Source organism: Hyalella azteca, unplaced genomic scaffold, assembly GCF_000764305.2.
Source record: "Hyalella azteca isolate HAZT.00-mixed unplaced genomic scaffold, Hazt_2.0.2 contig5776, whole genome shotgun sequence".
NCBI lineage: Eukaryota > Metazoa > Arthropoda > Malacostraca > Amphipoda > Hyalellidae > Hyalella > Hyalella azteca.
In genome coordinates, this window is record NW_025935956.1 from 1 (window position 1) to 19003 (window position 19003).

The 19003-nt window shown below is 38.0% G+C and overlaps 1 protein-coding gene across 2 annotated transcripts; it reads left to right on the forward strand.

Annotated features, from left to right (window-relative positions):
• Positions 1-6979: 6979 nt before the first annotated feature.
• LOC108667358 (transmembrane protein 87A) lies at positions 6980-16418 on the forward strand. Of its 2 annotated transcripts, none has more exons than XM_018154378.2 (14): positions 6980-7276; positions 9212-9379; positions 9975-10103; positions 10367-10493; positions 10770-10943; positions 11252-11389; positions 11650-11812; positions 12291-12408; positions 12906-13099; positions 13484-13613; positions 14375-14527; positions 15407-15459; positions 15836-15863; positions 16052-16418. In XM_018154378.2, exons 1-14 carry the CDS (start codon positions 7154-7156, stop codon positions 16091-16093), a joined length of 1740 nt encoding a protein of 579 aa, XP_018009867.1. In that variant the 5' UTR covers positions 6980-7153; the 3' UTR covers positions 16094-16418. The 2 variants fall into 2 exon arrangements, with proteins under 2 accessions (XP_018009867.1, XP_018009866.1); XM_018154377.2 differs by having other exon boundaries at positions 6981-7276; positions 10767-10943.
• The last annotated feature ends 2585 nt before the right edge of the window (positions 16419-19003 follow it).

The window sequence follows — 19003 nt, forward strand, 5'->3', positions numbered from 1 at the left end:
TTACCACTGTCCACTAAAACTACATTAGCATGAGTAGTTACAAAACGTTATTTGAAATCTAATACACAGCTCATACCTACGGCTACTCATAACTCCGTAAGTTTAAAATTTCGTTCAGAGTTCGTTGTAACTTGTAATGACTTTTGAAAGAATAGAACAGTGTAGACTGCAATCTGCAGTGCATGCACTTACTTAATGGAATCAAACTCAGTTAACTCACCTCTCAGGAAGTCCACCTACAAATTTCGGCATCTTTAACAATCAATTAACAAAATATTTTAAATATATCATTAACAACAATCAACACAACCTTTCCAGACCACGGTGTGAACGTAACGAGGTTTGAATCTGGAAGCAGGAAGATACGGTTTGCAGTGACTTTGCACAGTGCACACATCATCCGGTTTTCTCCACCTATTTTGGACTCGTAACTAATCGGTTAAAAACGAGTTTCAAATTTGTTTAATCTAGAAAATTTATAAAACTATAATCTATGCGTTTAAGTCTCGACCACAAATTAAAAATCCAATCCATTAAAAAATGATATAGGAAATGGAATATTCATTTTTGCACGTAAAAATAATCGAGTTAATGACCACAAAAGCTTTATGGGGGGCATAATATGTCAACAACATTTTATTTTAAATATTTCATGTACGTGGCGAGATGCGATTTTTTAAAAAAGCATAAAAGAAACAGATATATACAGAAATTTTGTTTGGAAAATAGAAATTTCCGGAATTCATTTGCGTCGCTCACAATTTAACCGTCACCACATTGCATAAGTGTATCAGAAATTCTGTTCAAAGATGTTATATCTAATATTGTCTCGCGATGTTCAGTGAAATAAATGTCAGAAAATAATGTTTGAAAATAATCTGTTATCGGCGTTATGTATGAAACAACCTAAACCTTCATCGCAGAAACGATTAAGCAGTTGTTCGTTGCTGTCGTGCGCCCGAATCAAGAGTTTGGAAACGTTGTGTGGTCACCGAGACCTGAAAAGGACAAAAATTGAATAGGTAGATAATGTTCAAAGAAGTGGAACAAGGATAATTGCAGGCTTGAAGGACAAGTCATATGAAGAAAGGTTAACGATTATGAAGCTTCCAAGCCTCTGTTATCGACGTTGCGTGGGACCTCATTGAAGTATACAAGCACACTCATGGTTTACACAAGGTCCCAGAATGATTACAAGAATTTGAAACAAGAACCAACACCAGGGGCCACGGCTATAAACTAAAAACTGCGCTGCAATTTATCCACGCGATAACATTTCTTTTCGCTTAGAATCGCCGGCATGTGGAACAGCCTCCCCTATTACATCGTTGGCGCTCCGAGTATGAACGCGTTCAAGAACAGACTAGATAAAACTATGGAAAAATATATGTTCAGACTTGAAATGCCTAGCACCATATCGAACCCAGTGGAAGTCTAGTAGCTATTTCAAACTATCGGTCAAAGGACACTATTTTAGATCCTCTGTGAACAAGTCACGAAAAGTACAAGAATTATCCGACAGGCCACATCATGCCTACTCTTCAGCGCCGACATCACAATGCTATGATATGCTATGCTAACCTAGATGGGTCTATCAGAGTTCTCACATGCTTTAAAAAGTGTAAATTTACTGCGAAGTATTTATTTAATCCCGCCGGATGCATTTAATCTGAAATTCATTTTTTTGCATGAAGATGAATTTTCAGACCAAAATTTTCTATATCGAGCTTAAACACAAGTTTTCGCGCATATAAGCTTAGTTGAATTGCAGCCAATTTGATTTGGCTGCAGCAATGATTATATAGCGTTGAATCCTAAAATGAGTTAACTAATAATTAGGCGACTGAATTGGGATTGCAAAGCAATTTTCGTAAGTACAAGGTAATTTCCCCAGTTGAAGAGAAAACGTCAGGCCATCCTGGTTCTGTGACCGTCGCGTTGCTCGCCGTGCTGATGCCGTACTTTCCCAGCTGAACTGAAAAGTGGATAGAATCCCTGTCAAGAAGTTGTCTTGATTTGATTAGCTGCCTGAGGCGGTGGGTCGCGGGGGTAATGGGCGTATCATATCATAGTGATGTCGACGCTGAATAATAGGCTGATAGAGTATAGGCCTGATGTTACCTGTCGCCGACTGTTGTACTTTTCGGGACTTGTTCACAGGAAATCTAAAAACGTGTCCTTTGACGGGATCCTTTCAAAACTGACTATAGTTTGAAATAACTGGTGTTTACTAGTGATGAATCAATGTTAGATGAGCTTCGTCACGAGGCTCCGTTGGGCAAAAGCCATCACCAATCATTGTTTTTCAGACTTAAGTGCCGTACAGAAAAGACGCCTCGGAAGCGTGAGCGTTTGAATTTTGCGAAAGGCAACTATGATCAGAGGTGGGCAGTAGCGCGCTACATGTAGCGGCCGCTACAGTCTTTAGATTTTACTTAGGGGACCGGCTACCCTCCAACAAAACTTTTTTGTTTACCAACGAATCGTTTTGAAACTTGGTACATATATGTAAAACAGAAATCTAAGACCTTTTTGTTCATGTAAATTAAAAAAAATGAAAGAAAACATGGAATTAATAGAAAACGGCAAATAAGGGGTACTCTAAAAAAGTTTATAACTTTTGCAAATGACCTGCTACAATGTCGAGAAAGGCTGTTCCACATGTCGGTGACTCAAGCGAGAAGAAATGTTGCCGCATGGATGTGTTCCAAGTTCCAACGCAGTTTTTTTAGTTTATAGCCGTGGCCCCTGGTGTTGGTTCTCGTTTTAAATTTTAGTAATCCTTCTGGGACCTAGTATAAGCCATGAGTATACTTGTATGCTTCAATGAGTTCCCCAAGCAGACGTCGATAACTGAGGCTTGGAAGCTTCATAATCTTTAATCTTTCCTCATAGGACTTGCCTCTCAAGCCCGGAATTATCCTTATTGCACGTCTTTGAACATTCTCTATTAAATTTTTGTCCTTTTCAAGTTTCGGTGACCACACGACGTTTCCAAACTCTAGGTTCGGGCGCACGACAGCAACAAACAACTGCTTCATCGCTTCTGCATCTAGGAACTCGAAAGAGCGTCTGATCAGTCCAAGTCGTTTATTGGTTTTATTAACTCGACCTTCAATATGCTTAAAAAACGCTGACAAATGTAAAGTTATCCACCTGGGCAAGAATAATGATCAGCAAGATTACAGTATGAGAAGACACGGTTGCAACGACAGAGTGATGATGTCGAAGTCGACAATGGAAAAAAAAATTAGGAGTTAATATCGACAACGAGTTGAAATTTTCTAAGCATATTGAAGGTCAAGTTGATAAAGCAAATAAAAGACTTGGACTGATCAGACGCTCTTTCGAGTTCTTAAATGCAGAAGCGATGAAGCAGTTGTTTGTTGCTGTCGTGTGCCCGAACCTGGAGTTTGGAAACGTCGTGTGGTCACCGAAATTTGAAAAGGACAAAAATTTAACAGAGAGTATTCATAGAGGCGCAACAAGGATAGTTCCGGGCTTGAGAGGCAAGTCCTATGAGGAAAGATTAAAGATTATGAAGCATCCAAGCGTCAGTTATCGACGTCTGCGTGGGGACTTCATTGAAGCATACAAGTATATTCATGGCTTATACTAGGTCCCAGAAGGATTACTAGAATTTAAAACAAAAACCAACACCAGGGGCCACGGCTATAAACTAAAAAAACTGCGTTGGAACACATCCATGCGGCAACATTTCTTCTCGCTTGAGTCACCGACATGTGGAACAGCCTTCCTGATAGCATCGTTGACGCTCCGAGTATGAACACCTTCAAACACAGACTAGACTAGATGTAGATGAAACTATGCAGGAGCATATGTTCAGTCTTAAAATGCATAGCAAATTACGGACCAGGCAATAAGTCCAGCAGCTACCTCAATCAATCGTCAGTTATGGAAAGATCGGGTTCCTAAGGCCGGATCACTTGTGAATCAAGTCACGAAAAGTTCAAGAATCGGCAACAGGCCATGGGCCTATTTCTTCAATGCCGACTCTTCTATTCTATTCTTAACTGCTAGATTTCCACCGAGTTCGATATGGTGCTAGGCATTTTAAGTCTGAAAATATAGCTCTCCGTGGCTTGATCTAGTCTGTTTTTTTTTTAACTGCTTAGCTCGTAACAATTTTTTCGATTTCGCCTTCGTTCGCGAGTTCTACGGATATGCGTAGAAACGACCGGCATTTCACAAGCCGATTTTAAAACTTGCATTGACCAAGAGCTGTATACGTAAAGCCGTATAACTCGCAAACGAAGGCAAAATCGAAAAACAATTGTATCTAGTTAAACATCACCGTTGGGAAGTTAGGTTTTCACATACGAATTTTTTTTTCAAATCTGTCAGTATTTTAGGAGAAATTCCTTGCTCACTGCGAATTCAAGTACCTACGTATTGCTGTTTAAATCACCGAATGTGGGAAAAATAAAAAAAAATCGCAAACGAAGGCAAATCTAAAAAATTGTCACGAGTTAATAAACATCAGCGTTGGGAGGTTAGGTTTGTATATTCAAAGTTTCGTTCAAATATGTACTGTAGTTTCGAAGAAATTTATTGACTGCGAATTTTGGCACGTATCGCCATATAACTCACGAATGAAGGTGAAACTCAAAAAATTTTTGCGAGCTAAACATCACCGTTACGTCATAATGAAGACTTGTACCAAGTTTCATCGAATTACGTTCATTACGTTGGGAGATATTCCTTGTTCACTGAATTTGGAGATTTGGCGCGAGACTGGTAAATTTGTCTGTGTCGTGATAACAGAGGCTTGGAAGCTTCACAATCTTTAATCTTCTTTTCCTTGTTCCACGTCTTTGAACACTCTCTACTAAATTTTTGTCCATTTCAAGTATCGGTGACCACATGGCGTTGAGAAACTCTAGGTTCTGGCGTACGACTGTGACAAAAGACAATTTCATCGCTTCTGCATTAGAACTCATAAGGCCGTCTGATCAGTCCAAGAAGTTTATTGGATTTCTTATCTTGCATTTCAATATGCCCAGAAAATGTCAGCTCCTTGTCGAAATAAATCAAAAATATTTTTCCACGCTAGGCTTTTAATCATTGCGAGGTGTAAACTGTTCATTTCAATCAATTACGCTAGACATGATGAACTGTTTACAGAGGGCGGTGGTGAAACTCAGTTATGCCTTGAATTAAACGGGTAGTTTCTTCTGTCTGAAAGGCTGAAAGGAAATTGAAATGTCAAGGCGGATGATGGGAATCTTGTAGGTAACTAACTATCTTTTGGGTCACGATGTCGGGTGCTGTCACGCTGTACGATGGGCAGAGGTCAATGGAACAAGAAAAGTTCGTGTGGAAAACAGCGGATTTGTGATGAAATGTTGCTTTAGCAGGTATCAATCTCTGTATAATCTCGTTTACACAAAAGGTGGGAGCGTAAAGCATCTCGAACATTTTGTCCACCGCGGCTATAAATGAAGCTTTACGGTAGGTACCTATGGATTGGCTGGCACCATGGGGCTGGCCGGTAAAACAGCGCAATGGAGACGAAGGGCAGGTGCGATATCATGATGCGGCGGTAATCGGAGTTTAGAGAGACGTGCGTGAAGAAGCCAGTATAAAGGAGCATTTGGGTGCTGATGAGGGAGAGACCCCAGCGTAGATGAGGGGTTATAGGCCGGAAGACGTACGGGAGAGTCTTCGCTGAGGTTGAGAATGGAGTTTAGCCCGGAAGGCATGTGGCTGATTACGCAGAAAGCGAAGTTATTGAAAGACGCAATAATTGCCAAGGCATTCAAGCCTTGAAAATGACGTTTATGCTTTAAAATCTTTCCTTATTTCAAGACATGCACGAAAGTAGCATAGGTTTGGACCTAATGGTCGTGTTTGGTAGTTCCATTCAAAGAGTTTTGCACGGGAGGATGAGTGCTTCATGCTAGACAGTAATGTGGTAAACTGAAGCACCTAATGATGGAATATGAGGCGTATTGGAGGGAGAAAATACTTGCAAAACCTTTAACAAACGCGGCCGTTTGCATGTGTTCCCACAGGAGTGAAGTTTTTCTTCAATTACGGACTTTTCACTGTATCATGAATTAGAAGGATCCTGTGCGTGATTATGTAATTTAGACTTGGAGAGGGAATGGAGGGTGAGAGAGTGGAGGAGGACTTTTTTGTAGATTTTTGGAGATGGATTCATTCATCAAAAAGCATCCTTCAATTCATTTGTATATTTCCAAGTGTTGTGCGGCTGACTGATGTACAGTCCGTCTGACCTAAATTCATCGCGCGCGACACTGTTTCAATTGGCAAATTTAAATGACTACATTCCAACTCAACCCTCTAAAGATCTGCATGTCATTATCGAGGTACATATAATAAAAGTTCCAATGCAAAATTGTACATCTCATATTCTTAGTTAGCATTATCTATTGTCGCATTAGTAGAAAGAGTGGATGGCGATAATTACGGGTCTGTCTGAGGGAGCAACTGCGGCTATATTTGAGAGTGTGAAGAGATATTTGGAAAACGTGTGGATGATGAGGGAGAGGAGGAGGATGTTATGAGTGGGGTCTTGAGGAATGGAGGGTTGAGAGAGTGGAGGGTGGGAAGACGTGTGAACGTGCCGAATTGTTTTAGTACGTGGTTTTAATTTTTTGCGATTGTCAAATTTTTTTATTTTTTCTTAGGACAGCTGTGAATATGGTATATTTGAACTTTTTTGTTAACATATGAGTGTAAACTTTTAATTTTTTTTGATGCTAGTAAAACTTTTTTAGGCAGCGTGTATGACCGATTTAAAGGTCGTGACCGTAGGTCACCACGCACCCCAATTCCAATTCCAGTTCAGGAAGTTTCAGCGCTGAAGGAATAGGCCCAAGGCTATTCGCATCTACTACCGAATTTTTCTCACTGTCGTTGATAAAAGCAATTAATAGTGCGTCAGAGAGTTTGTTCGAATTAATGACAAATGTTATCAGGCTACGTCATCAATACAAGTTTGAGACTACCATGTAAGCTTGAGGTGCCACGACGCGTCTAAATCATAGCTGTGTTTCGTGGCAGGGTGCAATCGGGACTCTTGGAGCAAAAATATAAAAATCGCATTTGTCTGGAGTGAGTTTTTGCTGGATTGAATTTCAATGCACATATTTGGCCATCCTGTAAAATGTTAATTATGTCTAAAGACTCAAATTTCTTTACAATATTCATAATTAGTGTGTTATTCCATTTCGGCGAGCTGGCATGGGGTTACCCTGAACAAGGAAAATGGTCTCTCCCCGTGAGTCAAGTAAGTGACTTGAAAACAACACTACAAAGTCTACAACAGTAATTAATAATAATAATCAGTAAACCCATTGTATTAGACTTCAGTTAGAATTTCTAATATTCTACATTGAATTTTACTAAAAAAATATATAGTATATTTGCACAAACAGCTCAGAGCTCAATTTATAGACCTGCAAAACTTGGGGATATTTAGGTGAATTACCTTAAAACCTACCTACTACTACCTAGATACCTAAATACAAAAGATAGGCTAATGGCATTTGTTTCTCCTCCTGTAAAAGCTGATGAATTTTCTATCTGCACTAAGATTGCCACTTTCCAGCCTTCAATAGAAATTAGAAACCATCTGTACCTATCTTAATTCATAAACAAGCTAAACCACATCTTTATATTGCAATTTGTAATCACAATAGTTTTTAGTGTGAATCTTGAACTCCACTGAGGCACTGACAGTAGCCCAGAAAAATTTTAAAAATCATTATTCCAATTTCCAATGACTGACCAAAGGGGAAAAAATTGTAGAAACCATGTTAACCACTCATGAGCATGAATTGGTCAAAAATGCTTGTTGGCATGTGAATATGGCCAATTTCTTCCATTTGTACTATGGCTTTTTCCGTATTAAAAAAACAGCCTATTTCTAACTGCAATTTACAATAATCATCTGCTAGTCTGGAAAAGTCCTATTTTTGTCTGAAATATTGCGGCTCTAATATCATATAATTTCAGTCATAGTGGCAAAGCAGAGAGTTTTTTAGACTCTCCTTCAAGTTCATTTTTGAGTCCTATAAGTAGACCAGTAAAGTATCCTGGATACCAGCATTATCATACAGCTATAAAAATTGTTTTTTGCCTACAATCTATGAAAACTTCTGGGTTCTGCCTGTGACTGAAATTCCAAATTGGGCACCTGGTAGCCTAGTAAAATTTTTCAACTCAAATGTTGTGTATTTTGTTTCATTATAAAATTTGCAGCTTGATTAAGATGTTTTATCGTTATTATTTATAATTCTTGTAACTACCCTTTCTGGGAAATCAATCAGAAGCTAACAATGGATGAGACAAAAATGCAAACCGTATGCCAGTGGTCAATTTCAGCATCACCTAAAAAATCATAGATTTACTATTCTGGAAAATTGTGATTCTCTGCCAATATGGATAAAGCTTTTTCCAATTCTTAGACTCTATAAGAACTTGCTCCATCCTTGGCAATTGACATCAGTCTTTCATCTTTGCTCAATGGGATTTTAGTTATAGAAATATATATAATAGCTCTTTACTTTCTGAAAGTATGTACTGTACACTGTACAGTAGTATATTAATGTCCTCTCTTTGCCAAGTGATATACCTACTAGGTACATACCTACTAAACTCAACTGAGATGCACATGAAATGTGCAGGCAAAATATACATTTCCAAGCTATGTTCTTTGCTGGAATGGAACATCTAGCTTTTGACCCACAACTAGAGCTGTTCTGCCATTTTTTTAGCTATGAGATTTTTGCTAGATGAACTTAGTACGGTATCTCGTATCTAGTTGTTAATAAAAGTACAGGATTGAGCCACAAGATTCCAAATAAATTAAAAATTTGTCATTTTGGTGCAGAAAACATGTATTCAAGCTCCAAACTTGCAGGCAAAACAAACTAAAAACTAAGGTGCCATGACATTACAGAAATTAGTAGAAGAATTCCTTCCCTGCTTTCAAGCAAAAAGGTCACAAAATTGCTTTGGTTGTTCTTGACTTGTTAAAATGATGAATATGGCAATGATGTAGCTGCTCACAAAATGATGAATATGGCAATGATGTAGCTGCTCACAAAATGATGAATATGGCAATGATGTAGCTGCTCATAACATGTTAAATTTGTGGGAAATAGTCTTATAAAAATGTGCTCCAGCCTTTGGCTTGATTCAAAACATTTTTGTTTTACAGGAAGAGCAATATATTGCTGTCACAAAGAGCATGTTCAATGGAACTTCTGTGCTGGTGAAAGTCAAGTGTGATGCTGATATGGAAACTTCAGCCTCGCCAGTCAATGTTACCATCTCTTGGGTGCTGCGATGGACTCCATGCTGGAAAGAATACCTTTTCTATTCAGAGGTAATTTGTGCAGTTTATTTGCAATCTTATGTTTTTTAGTATCTCTGAAATCAAAATGGCCAATAATAAATTATTGCACAAGCCTGTGTAAATGTTAATATAGTAAGCAGGCCTATAATAGTCAGAATTCTGTATAATCTTGTACAAAATTAGTCTAAATGATAATTAATTTTTTGCTGTGAATGCCTTGTGTTATGCATAAATGTTCTTAAATGTGTTTAGTTTAAATTGTCTGGTCTTGGCAAATCATATCAAGATTATCATGCAGAGGAGGTTCTACCGTTGATCTTTAAGTTCTACCTAACCTTTCAATTTGGTTAAAAAATGCTACTAGAAGCACCTCATAGCTTATTTAGCTATATCTAGTTACTCTGAAATGAAAAATCCATAACTAGGAATTTAGGATATTTAATGAAGTCTCATGTTTGGGTTATAAAATTACATGCAAGAAAATATAAGGACTATGGTATTAATTGTTAGATTTATACCAGTACCTCAGTTGTGTATCAATACAATCTTTAGTTGTATATACAAAGTGTCTTTAATTAGATTAATAGTCTACTATGCTGTATAAAAATTCATGTACATTCTACAGGAAAACAAAAAATTCTTTGAAGACCTTTTTGAATCACCAGAACTGCCTCTTAACCATGAAGTTATACAATATCCTGCTGGTCTAAAATCCTCACAATTCAGTTTCAAGTGTGACAACAATATCATACTGGTGAGCTTGACGGTGAAAATGTTACTAGGTACTTGTGTTGAATATTCTACCTCTACCAACCTACTGCTCCTGTGTATTTTCCTTTGATACAATGTTTTGAAATATTTTTTTTGTTTTGTGTTAAACGATATAGGTATACATGATCATTTCTGAAGTTTGAAAAACTCAAAATTTTAGTTATACATACATCCTGCTGTTGAATTTCAAATATATTTATTATTGTCTTGAATATTTAGAAATTTTGTTGGTGTTACTTTTTTTAGCCACCAGCTGACGAAAGTAATGTCCGAATCCTTGAGTACCACAGCAGTGATGGATCAACAGAAGCCACTCCAACTACAAACAATACTCAGAAGCTTAAGCGCCTTACAGGATCTGATGCCCATGAAGGTTGTTCAAAAATAGTGACAATAATAGTAATTTTACCTAAAACTCAGGATATCTTTGAGGTTCTTGTGACTTTTGGTCACGATATGTTTTTCTAATATTTTGATACTTAGTGCCACTAGTTTTGAAGGCCTCATTTTATACCCTGTATTAAATTACAGGTATCTGAGTCTAGAACTGAATTTCATGCTCTCCACTCTTTAGTAGACAATGAAATATGAGGTAGGCATCAATTATTTATTTAGTCATGTTTTTACTTATTAATTTCTCGCACAGAAGGCTTGGCATTACCAGCACCTGGCAGCAAAACAGCCCGTACGACCAGGCCATTAGTGACGGTGCACAGTGATGGTGTTTATCTTTTCATGATGCGCATTAAGTCTGACAATGGCTCCTTCACGGCTACTGTGGACTTGCAGATGGTCGGCAGCTATGGCTATCTTTCTGCCTCAGGTGATTAGTTAATGGGACTATTTCAATGTGGAGGGTCATTGATACGCCATGTATGATTGCTTAAGCAGATTTGCTTTTTGGTGTTGATATTGATGATTGAGATGTATGTTATTAAAGTAAACTTTTATGTATGTTACCTATTTTTCAATTGTGAATTGCCTTTTTAAAAGGTATCTTCCTTGTTTATTATCAATTTGCATAAAGTCTACCCCATTAATAGAGTCAAATAAAGTTTTTTGTTTGTCAGCTTATCATTTTGCCAGGCTTATGTACATCAACCTTTTCTACCACGATTGAATTTGTTGCAGACTACCCTCTGCTGTGGTTCTACAGCGTCCTGTGTGTTGTGTACGTCATCTACGGTGTAGTGTGGCTGGTGCTGTGCTTTCTGCGTTGGCGTGACCTCCTCCGACTACAGTACTGGATTGCTGCTGTCATTCTCCTTGGTATGCAGCAATCCAATCCATTCTCCTTATTGCGCTCTTTTGCATATACCGTAATAAGCATATGTTTCTTAAATTTGTGAGTGCTTTCATAGTGAAATCAATTTCTGCCAAGTGTCTAAGAGCCAGGTAATCAGTTCATTTGAAGCGCATATTACGACTAGTGAATCAAATATACTTAGATTTCTTAGTAACAAATGAGTCAAGATTCTTTCTTCAAATTTGCGGTAAACTTATCAAAACATTGTTTTTTTTTTTTAAAGGATTGTTGGAGAAGGCCATGTTTGTTGCTGAGTATGAGTCGTTGAACGAGCAAGGCTACAGTGTCCCAGGTCTGCTAATAGCTGCAGAAATTGTATCGTGTGCCAAGCGGACCATTTCACGCATCCTGGTCGTCATTGTTGCGCTTGGCTTTGGTATTGTCAAGTGAGTTGTTGTACCACACAAACTCGTCTCATTTCCTGTTATATTCATAATATATATACATAGTATTTATATTGTTCTCTGAAGGACCTTGCTCTAAACCAAGGGAAGTTCTCGTTGTGGGTGTATAACTGATACAAGCAATTGCTAAACAAGTTATCCTGATGTTGATCTACAATATTTTTATCATGAAAAAGTTATTTGAACAAATTTTATGTTAATGGATGCAAATTATTTTTAAATGTTACTATGTAATAGATCCTGTTATTAATTTTAAATTCTTAGGCAGACATTTGTTTTGGTACTATTCTTGGAAGGAAACTTGCAATATATTTCAACCTAGCTTATGGAAACATAGTTCTGTGTATACTCCCTTTATCTCGTTACCTCCATGTTCAGGTATAATTTGGTGTTTAGCCTAGTCATTTGTACGCTCCTTTTCTGTGGTTATGTATATGTTCAAGTATAATTTTTGTTGCAGGCCCCGTCTAGGCAGCCTCTTGCACCGTGTGATAGCCCTTGGCATGCTCTACTTCTTGCTTGCCAGCATCGAGAGCTGCACACGCATCCTCAGGCCTAAGACTGATCAATCTAAGCAGGTGTGTGCACTCAGAAATATGATCGAGTCACAGTCTAAATAATGACACGGTCGTGCTCACAGGATAAGCAGAGAGCGTTCATCACACCACCCACCAGCGCTACCAAATTACCTAAAAACGGCCAACTCAGCGCGGATAAAGAGGCATATAATTCAAAATATACCAGTAAATTTGTAGGTTCCGGTGCAAAAATTAAATTTTACTGTTTTCTGTGTTTTTTAAATTTCATGAGATAGTACTGCCACCATACATTTTTGTCAACAAACTCAATTGAAATAAAAATAAATCCCAGAATTTGTCCAGAAAAAGACCCTGCAGCCCACCGGTGGGTCCGTGCCGCACTCACAGGCCAAACTGAGTAGGGATGACACGCACAAGCAAAAACCGCATTGCTATTATAATTAATATCATTTTCGAATGATTTTTAGTTCTGTGAACACAGTTGAATTTGACGCGCTGATTTGAGTACAGAAATATACTTTAAATTATCACTGCAGATGCTGGTGGCTGTTATCCCACTTGCGTTGCTGGACTCGCTGATCTGCTGGTGGGTATTCAGTGCGCTGGTATCCACGATACGCACCCTGAGGCTGCGCCGCAACCCCACCAAACTCGCCCTCTACTCCTACTTCACCAACGCCCTCGCCTTGGGGGTCTTACTCTCCGTCATCTTCATGTTTTGGAGTGTCAGGTGTGTGTTTTTGTTGGGTTTTGTTGTAGACCAATTTTTCGAAAATTGGTCTACAATGTATTTGATTTTGAACATTCCGGTTCTCTATGCTATTGGTTTCATTTATTTATTTATTTTGTATACTACTTGTATGGAAAATCAGAATTCAGTGTAGTTGTGCAAATAATAATTCCATCCAATTTATTTAGTTTTCTCAGCTGATGTCATGTGTTTTACAATTTTGAAAGCAAATTGCCTTCGAATAGTATATCTGGATTGAAATTGAAATTCGCCGGTATCACTTGTGTGGGTTATTATTATCCTACACAACTCAACTTTTTCCAACACAAGTTTTTAACATACTTTTATAAACTGAAGCCTTAACAATGACAACAATTCGTGCAGGTATCACACCTACGACGACTGCCTTAAAGACTGGCAAACTTTGTGGCTCAACGACGCCTTTTGGCACCTGCTCTTCGCCCTGCTGCTGCTTGTCATCATGATTCTCTGGCGACCTACGAACAACAACCAGGTCTGACATGGCCTATCCCTGGTCAATCCCTAGCTCAGGAGCTTCAACACACATAAATATGTTCATATTCCACGTCAATCCTCGTCCAAGGAGCATTTACACACAACAGCCAATCAAGTATGGTGTTCAATACTCGTTTTGAATGTCAATTAGCACAACCGGTGACGAATTAAAACTTTATGATGCTGAACAATTTGCTAACTAATTACTGTACCTCACAAGGCGGCAAACCATATTTGCTGCCCTGTGAGCATCTAGCTTTGTTAGCAGCTCTTTCATATACAGCAAAAAAGCTAAAAAAACTGAGGATTTAAAGTTTGAATCGACCATCTCGAATATGTTAAAAAAACGAGTACTTAACAATTGATGAAAAATTTTAATTTTTCGAATTATGCGTGACGTTGTAATCATTAGCTGTGTTTATTCAGTTATTTTCGTTCAATTAAGGAAGTGAAAGGAACACGTTGTCTAATATTTATAATTGGAATTAGAAAATGGGACGTGAGGAGATTGACTCTGAAATGCATCAAAAGATTCACAGTAAAGCAGATGGCATCATGCACATGGTAACAGAGCATCTATTGAGCAGAGGTTTGCATTCTAACCGCTGCCTACAGAGATTCACAGTAAAGCAGATGGCATCATGCACATGGTAACAGAGCATCTATTGAGCAGAGGTTCGCACAATCACCGCTGCCTACAGAGATTCACAGTAAAGCAGATGGCATCATGCACATTGTAACAGAGCATCTATTGAGCAGAGGTTCGCATTCTCGCCTCTACTCGACGACGGCAGCGACGGTGAAGAGATCGATCACCTCATCGGTGGCGGTCTGGCGGAAGACACGAAGCATCGCAGCCGCGCTGCATCCACCACCTCGTCTTCCCCGCGCTCTTCTCGACAACACTCTGCTGTACGTCGTGTATATTTGTGCTATACCTTTGTCATATAGCATAATTTTATAATTATTGTCCTTAAGCCCCCCTCACGGGGGACATTTGAGATGCTAACGCTGCTTCCTTCGAGCCAGCTTCAGCGGGCTGGACAATTGAGACCTTCCGCTCCTTGTGGGTGATGATTAACTTCAGATTATGAATAATTGAGATCTTCCGCCTTGCTGGCGATGTTATATTTTGACCTTCGGTGCGAAATAGCTTGATAGCTGAAGCGCTAGCAAACCATCATACTACTACTTGTAATTAAGCCTTGTCAGGTAGTAGCATAATTTTGTGACGTTATTGGCCTGAACCTTTGTCCGGTTGATTAATTCTGAAACTTTATTGTCCATATTCCTTGTCATATTGCTTAATTTTTAAACGTTATTGACCTTAACCCTTGTCATATTGCACAATTTTTAAACGTTATTGACCTAAACTCTTGTCATGTTGCATAATTTTTAAACGTTATTGACCTTAACCCCTGTCATATTGCATTATCATAATTTTACAACGTTTAAATCGGCCAGAGGGTAGGAACATTAGTACCAATGATGTTTGACAAGAGTTATAATAAATTTTATTATTTATGTGTTTGGTTGATACTCCCAGAAAACTCTTTATGGATTGTTGGTGCTCTGTTATTCTTGTGATTAGCGAAATCATTTTTATTGTAATTTATCACTAAGTATACTTGCGTTTATTATCTTGTAATGATTCATCAACGTGAAATACTTTTCGGTTATGTGGGAGGTAGCACATCATTTTATTTTTATTTTAAACAAATTTTATTGTATATTGCTTTGATGTAGTGAAAGTTTTATTATATTTTGTGCTGATTTCAATGTGAATTGCAGGAGGACGATCTCAAATGGGTGGAAGACAACATACCATCTTCCTTCGCTGACATGTAAGTTTGCTATACTTAAAAAGCGTCTGTATTACAATTTATTTTTCAATTCGTATGGTTTGTTTTTTTTTTATTGTGTTTGTAGCCTGGCACCAGAAATATATATGGGATGTTCGGTTGCATATCCACGATAATTATCGTAGCTGGTTATAATCGGGATCTGAAAATGAAAAATGTAATTCTGAAATTGTTTGAATTATGGTTCTCAAGGAATAGCACTCTAATTTACTAGTTTTAAACATTTTCAAATGTATGGACTTAGAGTGGCGTATGTTCTTTAATTAATTTTAACTAGTGATTCAGTATAATTGCATTTGTTTAAATTTTCACGTGTATGATACCATTTCTATGGTATGATACCTTTCCTCTTTTCCAGGAACTTGTCGGCGCTGGACTCTGATGAGGTGAGAGTCATTTAATTCTATCTTGTAATCTACATCGAAACCTGTTTCTATTATAATCAATCATATTTCTCTGTGAACAAATATTTGCGTCACAAATGTTAAATATTAAATGAAGCTTATATACGCTTGCCCGCCACAAAAAAAAAAAAAAGAATATGAAATAAGTAATTATTATGGTTTGTGTGCAGGAGATCATGACGACGCGCTTTGAAATGTCCAAAATGCAGTGAAGTCCACGTCGTTCGCCTTGTCCCGTAGGACGCCGTAGTTTGGATACATGCACACCCTATCGGGAAGCTCTGCTTCACGCTTCCGATTTCACTTGAGACTTCGTTAAGATTTCTTCACTTCGTGTACAGTCGACATGAAAAAAAAATTTGCAGTTACTGTCACTTGCCTCACTTCCGCAACATTCAGGTCTTCAACTCGTGTATGCCTTCATATTGAAATTGAAATTTTGTGTAAATATGTTGTCTGTATTGGCTTTTGGATTAGCTGATCTTTTCATTTACTTAAATTTCATCCCTAGTGGTTGAGAAAATAATTTTATACATTTAATTTCTTGTATAACTATTATATTTTTTGAGTGTTTTATAATTTTGATTGATCGCAGGACTACTTACTTGAAGCAAATACTTGTTTTCTGTTATCATGCGAGCTTACGGAAGAACATGAATCTTCTTCGCGTCAAATGCTTGCAGCTGTGGTTATTGGGGCTGTATTTCGAATTGGTTTACTGGTTGAATGGATTTGGTATGCGAAAAGTAGACTTCCATACACGTCAAGCTTTAATTAAATTTAGTTTGGCCCTTGTTCATGGTTTAAGGCACACTCCGCATGGCTTTTTATTTAAATGGGAGGGATGTGGCCTTTTGTGGACGATGGCACGCTTTGAAATCCGTTTAATATTTGATTTTTATAATTATTTTATAATCATTGTATTCAGTTTGATGATTGATTTTATAGGAAATGATTATTACTATGTTCGGATATACCGTAGTGTAGTTTGTTGATTAAAGATTTGTCATTATTAAGGTATTGCGTTGATGCCTTGAAGCGACATGAAATGAGTTTTGCTCTGAAGAAGTAAGATGTTGAGTAGGTTTTGTACAGTGTTCATATACATAATTGCCCCCAAAGAGAGGCACGCTTGTTTGGGTAAATAATGTAAATTATTGTGTAATAACTCCTTATATTCGAAGATTTTCTCTCTGCGTGATACTATTTGGCATCTGCTATGACTGTGCCGGCTTGTCTTTGTGACTGTTTTATTGTTTGTGTGTGACTCCAGCGTTTACTTGTCCATGAATCTAAGATGAAAGTGTCTCGAAGCTGCACATTAAAGGCCATTTTTCTCGCGGTGTTTGATTCTTCCGACGCGTGTCTGTGCTCGTCAAAAGTCCTATGGGATTTCGCGCTCCTAGGGGGATTGTTTCTGAGCGCCCCACCGCTGAGCTCGCGGTGTCTGACTGCAGGTCTCAGTTGTGGGGTTAAGTTATTATGTAGGTAGGATTCCTTACATTTCCCTTCCCTGTCTCTCTCGTGCGGGCGGCCGACGTCCCGGGTAAGCGACCTCTTGTTCGAGTGTCTTTGTTTCTGTTGCTTTTCACCTGTCCCTCCTTGTCACTTCGTCTCTTTGAGATGCTAACGCTGCTTCCTTCGAGCCAGCTTCAGCGGGCTGGACAATAAAGATTTTCCTCTCTGCGTGTTATTTGGCATCTGCTATGTCTATGCCGGCTTGTCTTTGTGACTGTGTTATTATTTGTGTGTGACTCCAGCGTTTACTTGTCCATGAATCTGAGATGAAAGTGTCTCGAAGCTGCACATTAAATACCATTGTTCTCGCGGTGTTTGATTCTAGCGAATGTAATGACTGAAGTTGCTGTTTTGGGTAGTCTTTTTCAGTCTAACCCCAACTCGTTGATTTATATCTTTTGATTTCTTACAGCATTGGCCTCAATTATTCAATAGAATGCATTAGTTGTAATTTACTTGTGATTTTCGATATGGATCTTGATTGCTGCTAAATGGCACGCATGAGATATGCAAACGATGGGCAGTTTGAATTGATTGAGTTTTGACCCAAAACGCATTATTCTAATTTATAAGCCATAACGAACCGTATTTGTAGTGTACGTGATCTCTGATATATACTTCACCGTGCATGAGGACAGTTTTTCCTAGATTTAAAACTTGAACGGAGTGGCATTTTAAGAGGCTCGATTTCATGGCCTCTGGTGTGATTGAATTCTCTAATGAGATTCTAGAACTTCTATTAAACATCTTTACCTATTTTAGGAGTTCTTCTATGCTATCAAGAACAAATTTTCTCTATACTATTACTGTAAATTATTAGATGTGTGAAGATATTAGTGAAGAGAAAATCGAGTAGTCGCTTCAGAAAAAAATGATAATACTTCATACATGCAGCGATATAACCTTAAAATACCGTGTTATGAAATTTCAAGACGAGCAATAATTCGTATTGTATATACTGTTGGTCAACTGCATTTGCGGTACAAAAATGCACATTTGGTTCCGTATGGGCGTACATAGCAACGATTTATTTGAAACTTATTTTGTGTGCAGGAACATTCGTCCCAATTCTCTACATCAATTCTTAATGGCTGTTTCTAGTCCTAGTGAAGATCATCGGTACAAATAAATCAGCATGAGGGATGGTCACGATAGTTAATATCCTAACTTTAATAACTACTAAATTCTATATACGTACTCTTAAAATTGCAACCGTTGTCTTAGATCCAGTTGTTTAAATACTATATATTGTTCTGAGTAAAAATTCATGCTTCTTGCTTTTGTCTATGGTCAAACTAATATCTTCGTTTCACTAGCAGCTTGTTGGGTACAGATAAAATTCATGCGATTTGAAAATTTCGTTATCTATAGAAAACCTCGATACATATGCCTTTAACACATAACTTCCGGTCATTAAATTATGTTAATGCCATTAGCCAGTTTTAGAAGACCTCCAACCCGTCCTGTTATTCCTTACACTTACACTAAAATTGATGCAATTCTAGATGCCGGTAATATCGTTGCGTTAGGCATTGCGGTTACTTGCTTGTATATACTAACTCTTCAATGTTGTCAACACCCGGCAATTAAATATCTATGTGTGT